Source organism: Ambystoma mexicanum, chromosome 7q (genome assembly GCF_040938575.1).
Source record: "Ambystoma mexicanum isolate Mex_15411 chromosome 7q, UKY_AmexF1_1, whole genome shotgun sequence".
In the NCBI taxonomy this organism is placed as follows: domain Eukaryota; kingdom Metazoa; phylum Chordata; class Amphibia; order Caudata; family Ambystomatidae; genus Ambystoma; species Ambystoma mexicanum.
The window spans coordinates 34,949,858-34,962,962 of record NC_090941.1 but is presented as its reverse complement, the minus strand read 5'-3'; the positions used below and the strand labels follow the sequence as shown (position 1 = coordinate 34,962,962).

At 41.5% G+C, this 13,105-nt stretch overlaps 1 protein-coding gene across 2 annotated transcripts in view; it reads left to right on the top strand.

Moving 5' to 3' along the window:
• Nucleotides 1-13,105, top strand: part of PHEX (phosphate regulating endopeptidase X-linked) — a 1,520,886-nt gene that overhangs the window by 1,234,881 nt on the left and 272,900 nt on the right. For both annotated transcript variants that reach the window (XM_069639233.1, XM_069639232.1), the window contains exon 15: nucleotides 9,380-9,438. In XM_069639233.1, coding sequence (XP_069495334.1) covers nucleotides 9,380-9,438 — 59 coding nt within the window. The remainder of the gene's footprint in view (nucleotides 1-9,379; nucleotides 9,439-13,105) is intronic.

Below are 13,105 nucleotides of genomic sequence, written 5' to 3'. Positions count from 1 at the left end.
AGGTTTACTTGGAGAGAATTGTCTCGGGTCCTAATGCTTCAATTCTGAATAGGAGCAATGTGATGATATTACTACATTACATCCCGTCACTGAGACAAATAGCCACAGAGGATATCACGGTGGTGGAGTTTGTAGTTGAGAGAAGGATGGATTGGGTGATTTTACATTTGGCCTCCCAAATGAGACCCTTCTAGCTGAGAGTGATCTCCTTCTATTGGGATATGACCTAAGTGACCTTCAAGAAAGTATTAAATCAAGTTGCTGGGAGGCAATGGAGAAATAAATGCCAAATTCTGGTGCCAGGCCTAAGGTGGGAGGCCGTAAAGTGGTAATGGACCAAAAGGAAATCACAAAGAAAAAAGAACAGCGCTTGTTAAAAAAAGAACTTCCTTCACTGAAGTTTACCATACAAAAACAGGGGAAAAAACTGAAGAGTGAATGTGATTCCCAAATGGAGAGTATCAATGGGCTGAACCCAATAAATTGGGATTGGCTAGCAGGTGCTTTGGGAAATCCAAATCAGGATTAGACTGACAGCTCTCAAAATGTTCTTAGATTCCACATTGGATCGTGCAACACAAGAGGTTTCAAAACATTATTTGTAGGAAACTCCTTGACGCTGGATCAATTTGATAGCCTCTGTTTACGAGAGACATGGCTTAGATCTAGTCCTCGATGGATACAAAGCTCATCTAAATCCAGCCTTAAAGGCATTACAGGCAGACCATATTTGAGTCTTTTGACATTGATAAAAGTAGATGCTGGTTTAAGTATAAACAGCCATGAATACCCGAGCCCCTATGTACAAATTTTAAAACTAAGCACAGAAAGCTATTGATTGAAAACCAAGTACCTGCTAGTTAATATATACTGGAGGCTGAACATGTCTCATAAGAGAAATTCATCAAATCAGTAATGGACTATGTGGATGCGGCCATGATAGAATGGGAAGTTGCCAAGATTATTATATGCAGGGACTTTAATATTAGGCTACTTAATAAATAAGGTTGGCCATTGAAGGAATCTGAATTGGACGATAGAGCTTGGAGCTGGTGTCTAGCTGTCAAATCCCAAGACCTGCATATGTTGAATCCACAAACAGAGGGTGATAGACTGGGGTCTTGCACATGGGGGAGAGGCAAGCAGAGATCTTGCCTGGACTACTGTTTTATGTCAAGAAACATGAGTGAGGGGGTTGTAAGATTTGAACTGGTAAAACAGTCGTTAATTGACCATGATCTTCTGTCTATTTCCTTGCTGTTGGTAAACCCGGTGCAGCAGCCGGGGAAAATGAGCCCTGTAGTGCTAACAAGGGTAAAGAATAAATTGAGACTTAAAAAGCGCGAGGTTGTAAATGTGGTCAATTAATACCAAGATTCTGTAAGAGAAAATCCTCAAAAAGTGGACTATTCTTGGATCCTTAAAGATTTTAGACAAGTCATTGGTAAAGATAGTAAAATGGAGATACTACCAAAAATGCTTATGATAAGAGGTTGGTGGAGATGAGAAGAATGTTGAGGAGGACAAAGAGTGATGGGAAATCAGCAGTGAGAGAGAGGATTCAAAGGAAAAATCAAAAATATTTTAATTGGTTGAGAGCAACTAGAGAAGTCAGAGTGCAAAGGGATGCAGAGGAAATGATAGAAATCACTTGTAAAAAGAATACAAGAAACCTATGGGAACTCTTGAATTTGTTTGTCCTGCCCATACTATGGGTTTAGTAAGGGAAGAAAAATTGGTGTTACACTATTCTGCTCTATTTCCAGGGCCCCTAGAATGGAAAGCAGGGAATGATAGTGGGAGAGAGAGATGGGTCTTTTCATTTGACGAGGAAGAGGCTAGACGGATGATAGGCAATCTTAATTCCACGAAGGCAGCCGGCCCGGACGGGCTGTCAAACCAGCAACTGAAAAAAAACATAGAGCTATGGGGAGGAATGGTACTTACTATGTTCAGTCAAGTTATGTACAACAAGCAGGTACTGACCTCCTGGTATGAGGCCAACATAGTCCCTATTTGCAAGAAGTGCGACTGCATGGATCTGAAAAACTACGGTCCAATCGCCCTTCTTGACTCTTTGGGAAAATGATTTCCATCGTCTTGCTTCGGGATCTAAATGCATGAGCAATAGAAGCTGGAATATTGGATCCTAGACAAACTGGGTTCGTGAAGGGTGTTCGGAACTCTCTGAATTAATTTATTATTAACATCTTAAAACAGGAGGTGATGGGGACAAAAACATGGACCTCGAACATGCCTTTGACGGTGTGATTAGAGAATGATTATGGTCCAAATTGAGAAAATTGAATTGCCCTGTCGATCTGTTGGAGGCCATGGAGGCTTTGTACTCAAATACATCCATAAAAAAAGGCTATATGCCTAGGGCCAATTGTCAAGGAAGAATCCAACCTACTGGGGGTTGAAGACGGGGTGTGCACTGCCCCACCCCTGTTTTTTAGTATCTATATAGCTAATTTGGCAGATTCTCAGAAAAAGGTTAAAGTGTTTAATCCCACAGTGAATTCAATTGAGGTCCCCTGGATATTGTTCACTGATGACTTGTATTTTTGGGTCAAACTCCAATTGGCCTACAAAGAAGAATTGAAACCTTCAAAGAATATCTTAAAGTGAATGGCATGTAGATAAATGTAGGGATATCCAAGGTTTTGGCAATGACATCGTCGTGCAAGAAACAAGGAACCAAGTTTATGTGGTTAGTGGGGAATCAAGCTGTCAAGTCTATGATCTATTTGGGAGTGACAATTAATAAGAACATAGATAGCAGAGGCTGATATCTTGCACTAAGGGCTAAAGTATCAAAATTGACAATTCAGGTGGCAACCCTACATAGACACTACAGTAAATTCTCAATGATACCACTTATCACATTCTACCACCAGAAAGTGGTACAGATCCTAATTTATAGGGCTGAAGCGATGTTAACCCTGACATGGAAAGTTTGGGAACTATTGGAGTGATTATTCTGGTGTAGGATCCTGAGATTGCCAATCTCATTGCCAATTGATTGTGGCTACAGTATTTGGCTTCGATGGAAAACTATGCATTATATAGAAAATGTACCTTGGAGCCAACGGAATATCCCTTTTCCATTCTGGATCCATGAAAGGTAACACAAGAGGGAAGTTTGAGAAGGTGGAGACTGAAAGTGGAGAGTATCCTGGCAGAAAAGAATATTGAATTGAGAGAACTAGTGTCAAATTCAGTAAACACAACAACAACAAAAATACAGGAGCTAGACTGGTTTGAAACCATTTAGAACAGGGGTAAAGACAAAATGAGGCCAATTCTAAGCATGGAGCAAAAGGGGTTGAACCAACTGCCAGCTTTTCTAAAAATAATTCTGTCTGTCTATTATAGAGACCTTTTGCTCAGATGTAGGCTGAACATTCTAGACACACGGGAAGAATACAAGAAACCTACTTGCAACTTGGGGAAGTCCAACTTGCAAGGAGGAAAATTGATTTAATAGGTGCACAATATTGTAGGCGAGGTGGAAGTGTTGAAACTCTTTCGTTTGATTACCTCTTGTGCAGCGATAACTGAAGTGCGATCAAGATTCTTAGAGGCCCAAGTTGGCCAAATATTGTCTTTTTCAGCCGAACAGTGGTGGGAATGGGTCCTTCTGGGAGAAAGAACCAGTATGGTTTTAGCAACTATGAAATTAGTCGATTTTGTGCTCAAGTAAAAGGTTTAAGGGAGTGAGAATTCCAAATAATGGATGGTTTCAGCAATCAAATTAAGTTTAATTTTATTTTAATTGTATTCTATCTGTTTAGGGATATGATGTTTCATTTTTTTAACGAGGAATGTTAATGGATTGTGATGTTATTGATGTAAATGTTAAAGGTTTGATCTGTTAAACCAATAAAACATTAAAAAAACAATATGTTCATGCAAATGAATAATGTGCAGAATGTAGGTTCCATGAATATCAGTATTCTTTTATTTGCAGCTAATTATATTCATACACTCATTTTGAATTTGGCAAAGTGAGATGCGCCGCTCCACAGTTCATGTCAATTGGACTGGGAGACGGCTTCTCAATGCACTTTGTTTTTACTTTGATCTGGAGGCACATTTGGGCCATTGTAAGTTATAGGGAACTACCATAAAAAAGTTGATAGTCTGCCTCTTCGTAGGTGACAGTGCTGTGAAGTAACACTGTTGGGCTGAGGGGTGAACTTACTTGTACTTGTGTACATAACAAAGCCTCAAATGGCAAATGTGGAACCGCTTTCCTATATCACAATGATGATGAGTCCTACACACCATGCCACCATGCAGGACATTACTGCCTGGGCAATCTTGATGTCAGCTGCTATCCGGACAGGACACGTGAACATTTGGTGAGTCCTGCATCCCATGCTCAGGTCCACACATATGATCATGACTATTAGGCGCTATAATTATAATTGTTTTTTTATAACGCGCTTAATAACTAAGAGGTTTCTAAGAGCGGACCCGGGATTCAATCCTGTGTTGCTCTGCGCCATCTTGCTTCCAAGACGAGCACATTACCACTGAGCTATACTACCCATGTAGGATGTTACACAGTACACATACTTGTAGACATTTGATTGCACTAATCATTAGCTGATGATACCCAATTCTCTTGTGGCATGGACAATGACGCTGAGGAACAACAGGCCAACTTTGCAAAAAGATCATGTTTGGATGCAAGAAATTTAACACAACTTAATAAAAGAAAGCATGAGATCATCCTCATAGTTTGATCATGCAAATCACTTAAAAAAAAGAAAACTGAGCTTTTTTATTGCTCTTCGTGCCAGAGACCAGCCTCTAAGCACAAGATCTGGTTCCGGAGCTGTGATACTCTGCATTGTCTTGTCCAATGGGATATCCTCCTGCCCCCTGTTCCTTACCATATATGTAAAACCCTCATTTGATCCTCAATGTCCCCTAAAATACCAGATGAATGTTCTAACTAAAAATATATATTTACTAGCAAGAAAACCTGGAAAAATCGAATGTGTCACTCCAGAAGATAAATGGTGAATGTCCAAGGGATGGACTAGGTCAACCTGCACTTTAAAAAAGGCCATTGCCTTTGTACATGACTTACAAAAACACTAACCAATAAACTGCAACTTGTTTGAGTAGGTTGAAAAAAGCTGGAAGAGTTGCATTTTGCTCAAAATTGATTGCAACATAGCATTCAAAGTCCTTTGAATGGCTTTCTCGTGTGCACAGGCATGAGGCATATGTATTTTAAAGTTATTCATCATGCATACATAAATGGAAGAGAGCTATGATCAAGCTTTTGCGAAAATCTGTATTGACCCAGAAAATATGTTCTTCATGAAATGTGACAGATGCTTTACTATCTGGAATATTTTCCTAAAACGTTATCATTGAAGCAGCTACCAGAGATTTAGGAGCAATCTCTCAACCTGGCTATTTTAAAATGAAGACCCCCTTCTGTTACTAACCTGTGTGTTAAGTTACCCAGAACCAACTTGTAATACTGAGTGTAAATCGTCACTCACTCAATCACTCACCTCTTTCTCTCTCTATATAGTAAAGGGAACATTTGTTTGTGGAGGGATTTATGGCAAATCGTTGTTCCTTATAGAATTCCACACTGTTTCACAAATCAGCAACACATTTTGTATAGTTACCTGTTAGGACCCTGCGGACATTACTGGCTACATGAAATTTGGAGAACCTCACCCCTTTCCCCGGTTTCCAGCAAAACTCTAGATTTGTGGGTTTGTGGCTTGGCAAAGCATTGTTGCTTATACAATTCCACATTGTTTTACCAATCTGCACCAAATTCTGCATAGTTACCTGTTAGTACTCTCCTGACATTACTGACTACATGGCATTTGGACACCCCACCCCTTTCCCTGGATTTCAGCACCTTCATACATGAGACAGTTGCCTGAAATCGGCAAAACATCAATGTGGTCGTAGAAGGACCAGTCCTCAATCCTAAAATTGACTGTTTCTGGGACATTTGCACTGCAAAACACTGCAACGAACTGCACCATGCCAGCATGAGACAACAGGTGGGGAGAGAGTACAGTAGGTCCCAGTATGCAGCAGAACACCAACTCTCTCCTCCCCCAAAGTCTGCTCTGCGGTATTCCAGCCAGCAACACACGCCCATTCTCAGTGCAGTTTACTTCAGAGTGCATGGCACATCAAGTGATAGGCGAATCAGAACAGCGACCTACAGGATCATTGATTTTCAACATTGATGAGAGTTTTGTCTTGTCGGTCCACAGAGCCCGTTAAGAGAATGGGTACTTCTGCTAGTTAGCTATAATATACTATTTAGAAAAGTGTCAGAGCTAGGCTCTGAATGAGTGCGTCTTGTTGGTGTCATTTGACTCTCCAACCAAAGATTGAGCTTGGCTAAGTCTGAATGTCAGTCCCTGCTTTACGTTGACTTTTATTTCATTCATATGTTACTGTTTCCCATTGAAAACATTTCAAATAATTCATGACACATATAGAACATTATGCATATGTTAACTGATTGTGGACATTGACTCCCAGACCAAGGAATGTAATCGTTCAAGGGAACCACACAAATCAGAGACAGCTCAAATGAAAAGACACTTAGAAATAACATCAAGATATGCACCTCTAAATCCGATCCTGTTCTCTCAATAATTCTCAGAAACAGTAGATGCACAGTCCAATGGCACGCTAACTGGCTTCTACATCAAGTCCTGCCTCGCTTGTGATTATAGATGTATAGTTCCTTATCATGAAGACCTCAATCAACCTTCAGAAAATGCTATTTGGATTCAATGATATAGGTACACAGAGGAGATCATAGTCGACTCAACATGAAGAGCGGTTTCCATGAACAAGAAATACGTCTTGGTGTGCAACTCGCCAGAAGAACTATCGAAAAGAACGTAATATGTGCAAACCGTTCATAATGCTTGTTTACAGTGAATGGCATTTTAGTATAACTGGATAGCACACCCTGACTGTCAAACTCATGTTTTTAACACACTATGACCTTCTGAGATCACTTATCATTTTGATAAGTGCATCTTTTCTGTTGCATATTGGGAGTAGTCACTACAATATGTAATATATGATGGCTATGTAAAAAATGAAGCACTCTTGCCAAATGAAAGGCTGTTTTTATTTTATTTTCGTTTTTTTTTTTAAATAAATGATAGTGCTATTCCACAATTGTGGCTCCCTTGCTGGCAGCCACATGCTACCTTGTATGTTCCAAAAGTAGGGGACGAGGCGTTCTTAGTCAGAATGCTCCTTGATATTGCAAGGGCTTCGACTATTCCCAGACCCAGTCAGCAGTGGCCATACACGTAGCAGAGCGGCAGCCTGGCATGGGCCCGTTGGCTAGTAGACTGCCAAAGAGGCCCAAGCCAGCCATCACATTGGACCTCACACAGGCCCAACCATTGTCTGCCTCACTGGTCTCTGAACAAGGGAACTACACAGAGATGGAGAAAGGGGGAGCCAAGATTCGCTGTTCTCATGCCAGTTCAATCCGAACAGAAATGGGAGCTCTTCAGATCCACTCAGGGTCCTCTGCATGAAAGAGAAGAGAGGAGCAGGAGTTACTGCTGGCCCTCCGCTGGCTGAAGGATGAGAACTGTGGTGCTCCACATCAGGCGTTACCAGTCTGTCACGTCTGAGAGAGCAGCAGTCAATGCAGCAGTAAAGGTGGGAATGTCGCATTAATAAAGTAACAGGAAGCCCTGCAGGGGTGCAAAGATGTTCAGAATACAATATGGGTAAAGCATCCAGTGCAAGCTAGTAACGTGTACATGTCTAAGTGATTGAAGAAAGATAGAGTCCTAAGTGAAGCAATACTCCTAGGATAAGCACTCTTCCACCAACAAGGCGGGCTCTTGAGGTGGAGAGGGACAAGCTTCTGAGGAGTCCCTCATAATGAAACACAATGGGAACAGCAATGGAAGGAAAACAAGAGGGAGGGAATGAAGCTCCATCTCGAGGCCACACATAGAACCGACTTTCACAGAGGCAAGAAGCCGAGGGATGTGCACTCCATAAACATCCACTGAGTGGCCCACCAAACTCAACCCACAAAGGGACCACGTCAAAGTGAATATCACTTTATATTTACCACAGATCAACACGTATCAGAGCCATACCTGGACAACATTTCATGAATGTTAGCTTATGATTCAATGTTTGCCTGGGGCATAGATAGCAGCTGCCAGCTACACTCATGAACTTATCCAGCCCATTTTCCTACCATATTGATCTCTGAGCCTGCACCATTGTTTTGTGCACCCAGGTTCATAGTGTAGGGTTAAAGAGTGTAGGCACGGTCCCATGTATGCACATGAAATTTCACTCATGCCTGATTCAAAACACAAGACCGCTTATTGAATAGTTTAAATGTTCACCTGTGTCAGGGTGATAATCACATTCGTATTGTGTGCCTATATTTAAGAGGTTCATGGCATTTGGCCATTCACTCCTTGTGGGGCCACTATACCACCTAGAATCTTGAGTCAGGAACAAGGAGGTTCACTGGCATTGTACTGGTGCCAAGGGAGCCTGCAGGTCCATATAGAAGCTCGTTTTCCTCTGTGACCACACAGGAACTAGGGGTACATATGCATGTACATACCATGTACTCTGCTGGAGATCTGGCCTATGATGGGCACCGATAACTAAGGTGTACGTGGTTCTACCTTCATGATGCAGCCATTTGCTCGACATGTTTAGGTCAATGAGGGCCTGCGCCACAATCTAACTTCAACATGTGTGTGGCTATTCACTAGAGGTGTCCATGACCAGGCACACTGAGCATTCTACTCTATTCCCTACTTTGCAAGCTTTTAGTTAGCAATATAGCTGCATCAAACAGGCAATATCCCACGTGAATCGCTCTATAGATAGATACATTTTAAGTTCAATCTGTAATATTTTTACTATAGAACTAAAGTAGTACATTTATCATATAAGTAAAGTCCAATGTTTAATAGCAACACATATCATCCTTAAAATGTGAGTGAATACCCAAACGCTTTCTCAAGGTAAATCGAGGCTGCGTCCACCTGCGCAGCCCGACTTAATATTCTGTAACTATTAAGCTTGCCACTTGTCATTGAGGAGCATGGCTAACACTTGCAATGTAGTGGTGCATCAAAATGTAAAGACGTGCTTAGAGAGCGTCTGATTGTGCAGCCACATAAAGACATACACAGGCTGCATTTGGGGGATCCTGCATTGATAGAGTGTCAATCCACAGCAAGATCTGCAGTTGTGTCATTTGCAGCCCTGTTGTAAGCTCAGACATTATAATAGCATAATTGAAAAGACTGACCTGGATATATTTGACAGACTCCTTTCTCTTTTGCCTTTGTCCACACAGGTGGTTTACAAGTCCAACAACTGTGAACGCCTTCTATAGTGCTTCGACAAACCAGATACGTGAGTATATTAGATCAAAGATGGTTGTTTCCAAATATTTGCTAACATTCTCCTTCTATAAATGTCCGTTGCAACCTATTGTTTTGTCACATAGTAACTATTGCTGCTCTCTCTATGTGGCTCTTCCCATGTATGTGTTCCTCTCGCTTTCCTCTGTCTTGCATTCTTCTGTGAGGATACTGTTCATTCTTAACTCTTCTCCGTACATCCCCACACTTTGCCTAATTGCATTGACTCGCAATTCCCTCTAGATTTCAGTTTTTTTTGTATTGTCTTTTAAAGTATTCATGCTTTGGTCACACGTTATCTTTCTTTGTGATTTGGTTTCCTTATTCCATCCACCCCAGGCTCTTTGTTCTCCTTCTCAATTTCTTCTGTTGGTTTCTCTGCATCCTTGTGAATATTCTGGCTTCCGTTGTGTTCATCTTCCAACTCCTAAATTATGAAAGTATCTTTGTTTCGTATATTCCTCTGGATATCCACTTGTTTTCAAATCTAAATCAGAATTTAAAGACGTCCTAAGCTTTATGATTTTTTTTCTTCTGTATTCTCTTTCCTAGGGTTTGATTCAATTCCAATCCGCTCAGTGTCATTTTATCTTTGTATCTGCTCCGTTTAATCTTGTGCACTACATTGGATAAAGGTGCTATATACATACTGTATCAATAAATACAATATACATATTTATTAGTATCACACAAGTATCACAAGATAGCCACACAAGGAATCAAAACAATGTACCCATTTCAAATTGTTGACAACTCAATCTTAGATCAAAGTTGCATTCCCTCACAAAACAAGAAGGTATACCTAATGACAACCCCAGTAATCAAATGCCAGCAGCCATGAAAAGGCCTTGTGAGGTAAAGGGAAAGACAACAAAAATCCAAATAATACACATGTGGAAATAGCAATTCTATTAGATCTTCCTGGATATGAAACTAGACTGCTCTCTTTTGCATGAACATGGCTTTCCAACAAACACACTGATCAGATTTAGGGAAACCATTTAATTAGCAAATTTCAAATTTGGGCTTTTTGTGTTTTTTATTTTGTCAGTAAACACTTTGCAACTAAAGACTTTCCAAAAATATATTCCATATATGTTCAGCTCCCTGTTGGATATATGCAAACCAGTTCTATAAAAAAAACAAAAAAACATCTGGGCTTCAGAAATAACGAAATTGTTTGTTACAAGATAATAAGGAAATTGAAGATTGTGTTAAAAGTTTATTCTTAGTCCATATTAACAACATCTAAACTATTAAAAAGGAAACACCCTCCCTAGCTCCCTAGGTGTACAACCAAACCATGCCCCAATCACATGCATGGGTACAGACATTGCAAATTCTGAGAAAATAAACTGGGCATGCAGGTAACCTGACCTCCATATTGTGCAGGGTGAGTCAGGCGATGGCTGGTAATTTCAAAAGACAGCATGAGCGGGATCCTCCATAGTTTCCGTTAGGGTCAGGGTTCAAGCGTCAGAACTGTTCTCACCCTTTGGTCAAAAGGTGGCAGATTACGCAACCTAGATAGACCCTGAAGATTACTGACACCAAAACCAGCTTCTCATAATTAAAACGCAAATGGCCATATGGCATGATGTGCACATGTTAATAGTTTTCTTTTTGGTGTTTCATAAATGAACCCTACGAGAGACCAGTGTGCACTCCTTCATTCCACATCCATCCTTCCTTGGGATCCATGCATATTGACAGTGTAGCAGGGGATTGCCCCTTTGTCCTTGTGCAACAGGCAAGTTGGAAATCCACTACGAGGAAGGTGGAAGTAAATTCAGTGATTACAAACCCTTGTGGGACACAAAAAAGCCCCTGGCATAGGCCAGTTTCAGTGTCTCGTGGCACAAATGGATTAACGATGTCCTGGTTGCATCTTCATGTCGGTGGGCCCAAATACCCACAGACTCACGCTGGCCAGTGGCTCCACCCCACAGTGAGGGGAAGTGACTGACTTTTCTGAACTAAAAAGAAAACCTTTGAAAAATGTTAATTGTTGATCACACACTTCTCAAATGCTCAGGTCTGTATGCCCCAATGAACACACATAAAGCATGGCTGTAGCCTCAACTGGATATGTGGCCATCACAGCTCTCTACATTCACTATAGTGCGGTCCTCACATGGTCAATGGGTCCTTCCTGCCCAACCCCAAAGGCACCACTATTGGAAAACAAACTGTAGACCATCTCCACTATTGTCTGTGTGTTGTGCCCCCCTCTCCGCCCCGATGGAGAAGTGCTTCCCAAAATGTAATGAAATATGCAATGGGAAATGAGGTATTCCTTCACTTGCATTCAAATAAGAGCTATCAGGGATTTGCATATGGTGTCCCATGCTGGATTCCTTCAGCATCTAAGTTCTATGATAGCTGTTATCATTACTTTATTTATTGGTACTCAATTCATGACCTCGGAAGCCTTTAAGAATGAGTCGTTCCAGCCGGGATTCAAACTTATTAAGTATACAGTCTGGTCCCATGTATGAGGCTAGAGCTTGATCTGTGAATTCTTCATTAGGATGATTGTGTGCCAGAGGAATCCTTCTGATGAATTCATTATTCCTTAAAGTGGGACACAGCTAGTCTAAAACACCTACATTTTCTGGGTGCTAAATAAAAATGCAGCCTAAAAGAGACCAAAAGGTTAGGCATTTCAGAAAAACACCAGTTTTAGATATTAGCACCATGCGGAAGGGAGCCAGCCAATCAGGAGGCTGGAAACGCAGGCTGAATCTGGCCATCTAGCCCGCCTTCCAAGCTGCCTGATGGCCAGTTCCCCCAGCCCCCATCTTTGCCCCACTGCAGGCCCCTTTTTTTCCGAACTCCACTACCCAATTACCTCTTTGCAGAGGCGGCCAGTGCCACTGCCACCGCAGCTGCTGCTTCCTCTCCGTTCCACTTTTTTGGCTGCCATGGAAATGGAAGAGGGTCTCCATACAGAGCCCCACCTTTCCAATCCATGGCAGCCATCCTTGTAAAGCATTTTCGTTCCAGGAACCGGTTGCCATGAGGCCACACGTTCCCGAAAAAGTATATCTTAAATTAGCCCCATCCCAGCCCATGATATGATATGATATGATATGGCATTTATAACGCGCCTATACACAAGTGTTTCCATGGGATGGGTGCAAATGGTGTAATATACCCATTCGACAGGCTATATAGCGGGTAATGTACCAGGTCCCCCGATAAAGGCCCTCACTTTGCTCAGGCCTTTAACTCGGGCTGCTGGGCCGTTTCCCCCGGTATAGCCCATAGAATGGGTACATAACGCCCTTGGAACGTGTGCATAACGCCATAGTAATAACTTTTCCTCAAAATTGGAGGTAAACATTTACACTCCCTCAGAATTATTTTGAAAAGGTTCATTTAAGGAGGGGAGTTTTACATGGGGTCCCAAAAGTTGCATTTTTCATTCAAACTCTGTTAGGTTTAGTCTATCTTACCAAACTGCTGTACGGATTTAAGCCACACCTGTGAAAGAAGCTACCGTATGGTTCCAATTAGGATTTTTACTTGGTCTGGTGAAAATCTGTTTTGGAAAACACATAGAAGTGGAAAAAGGGGACAGCTGTATTAAAGTTATTTGTTGCTTGCAGACTAATCTGCTGATGCAGCTTCCACCATTGTGTAACCTGAAGAGTTGG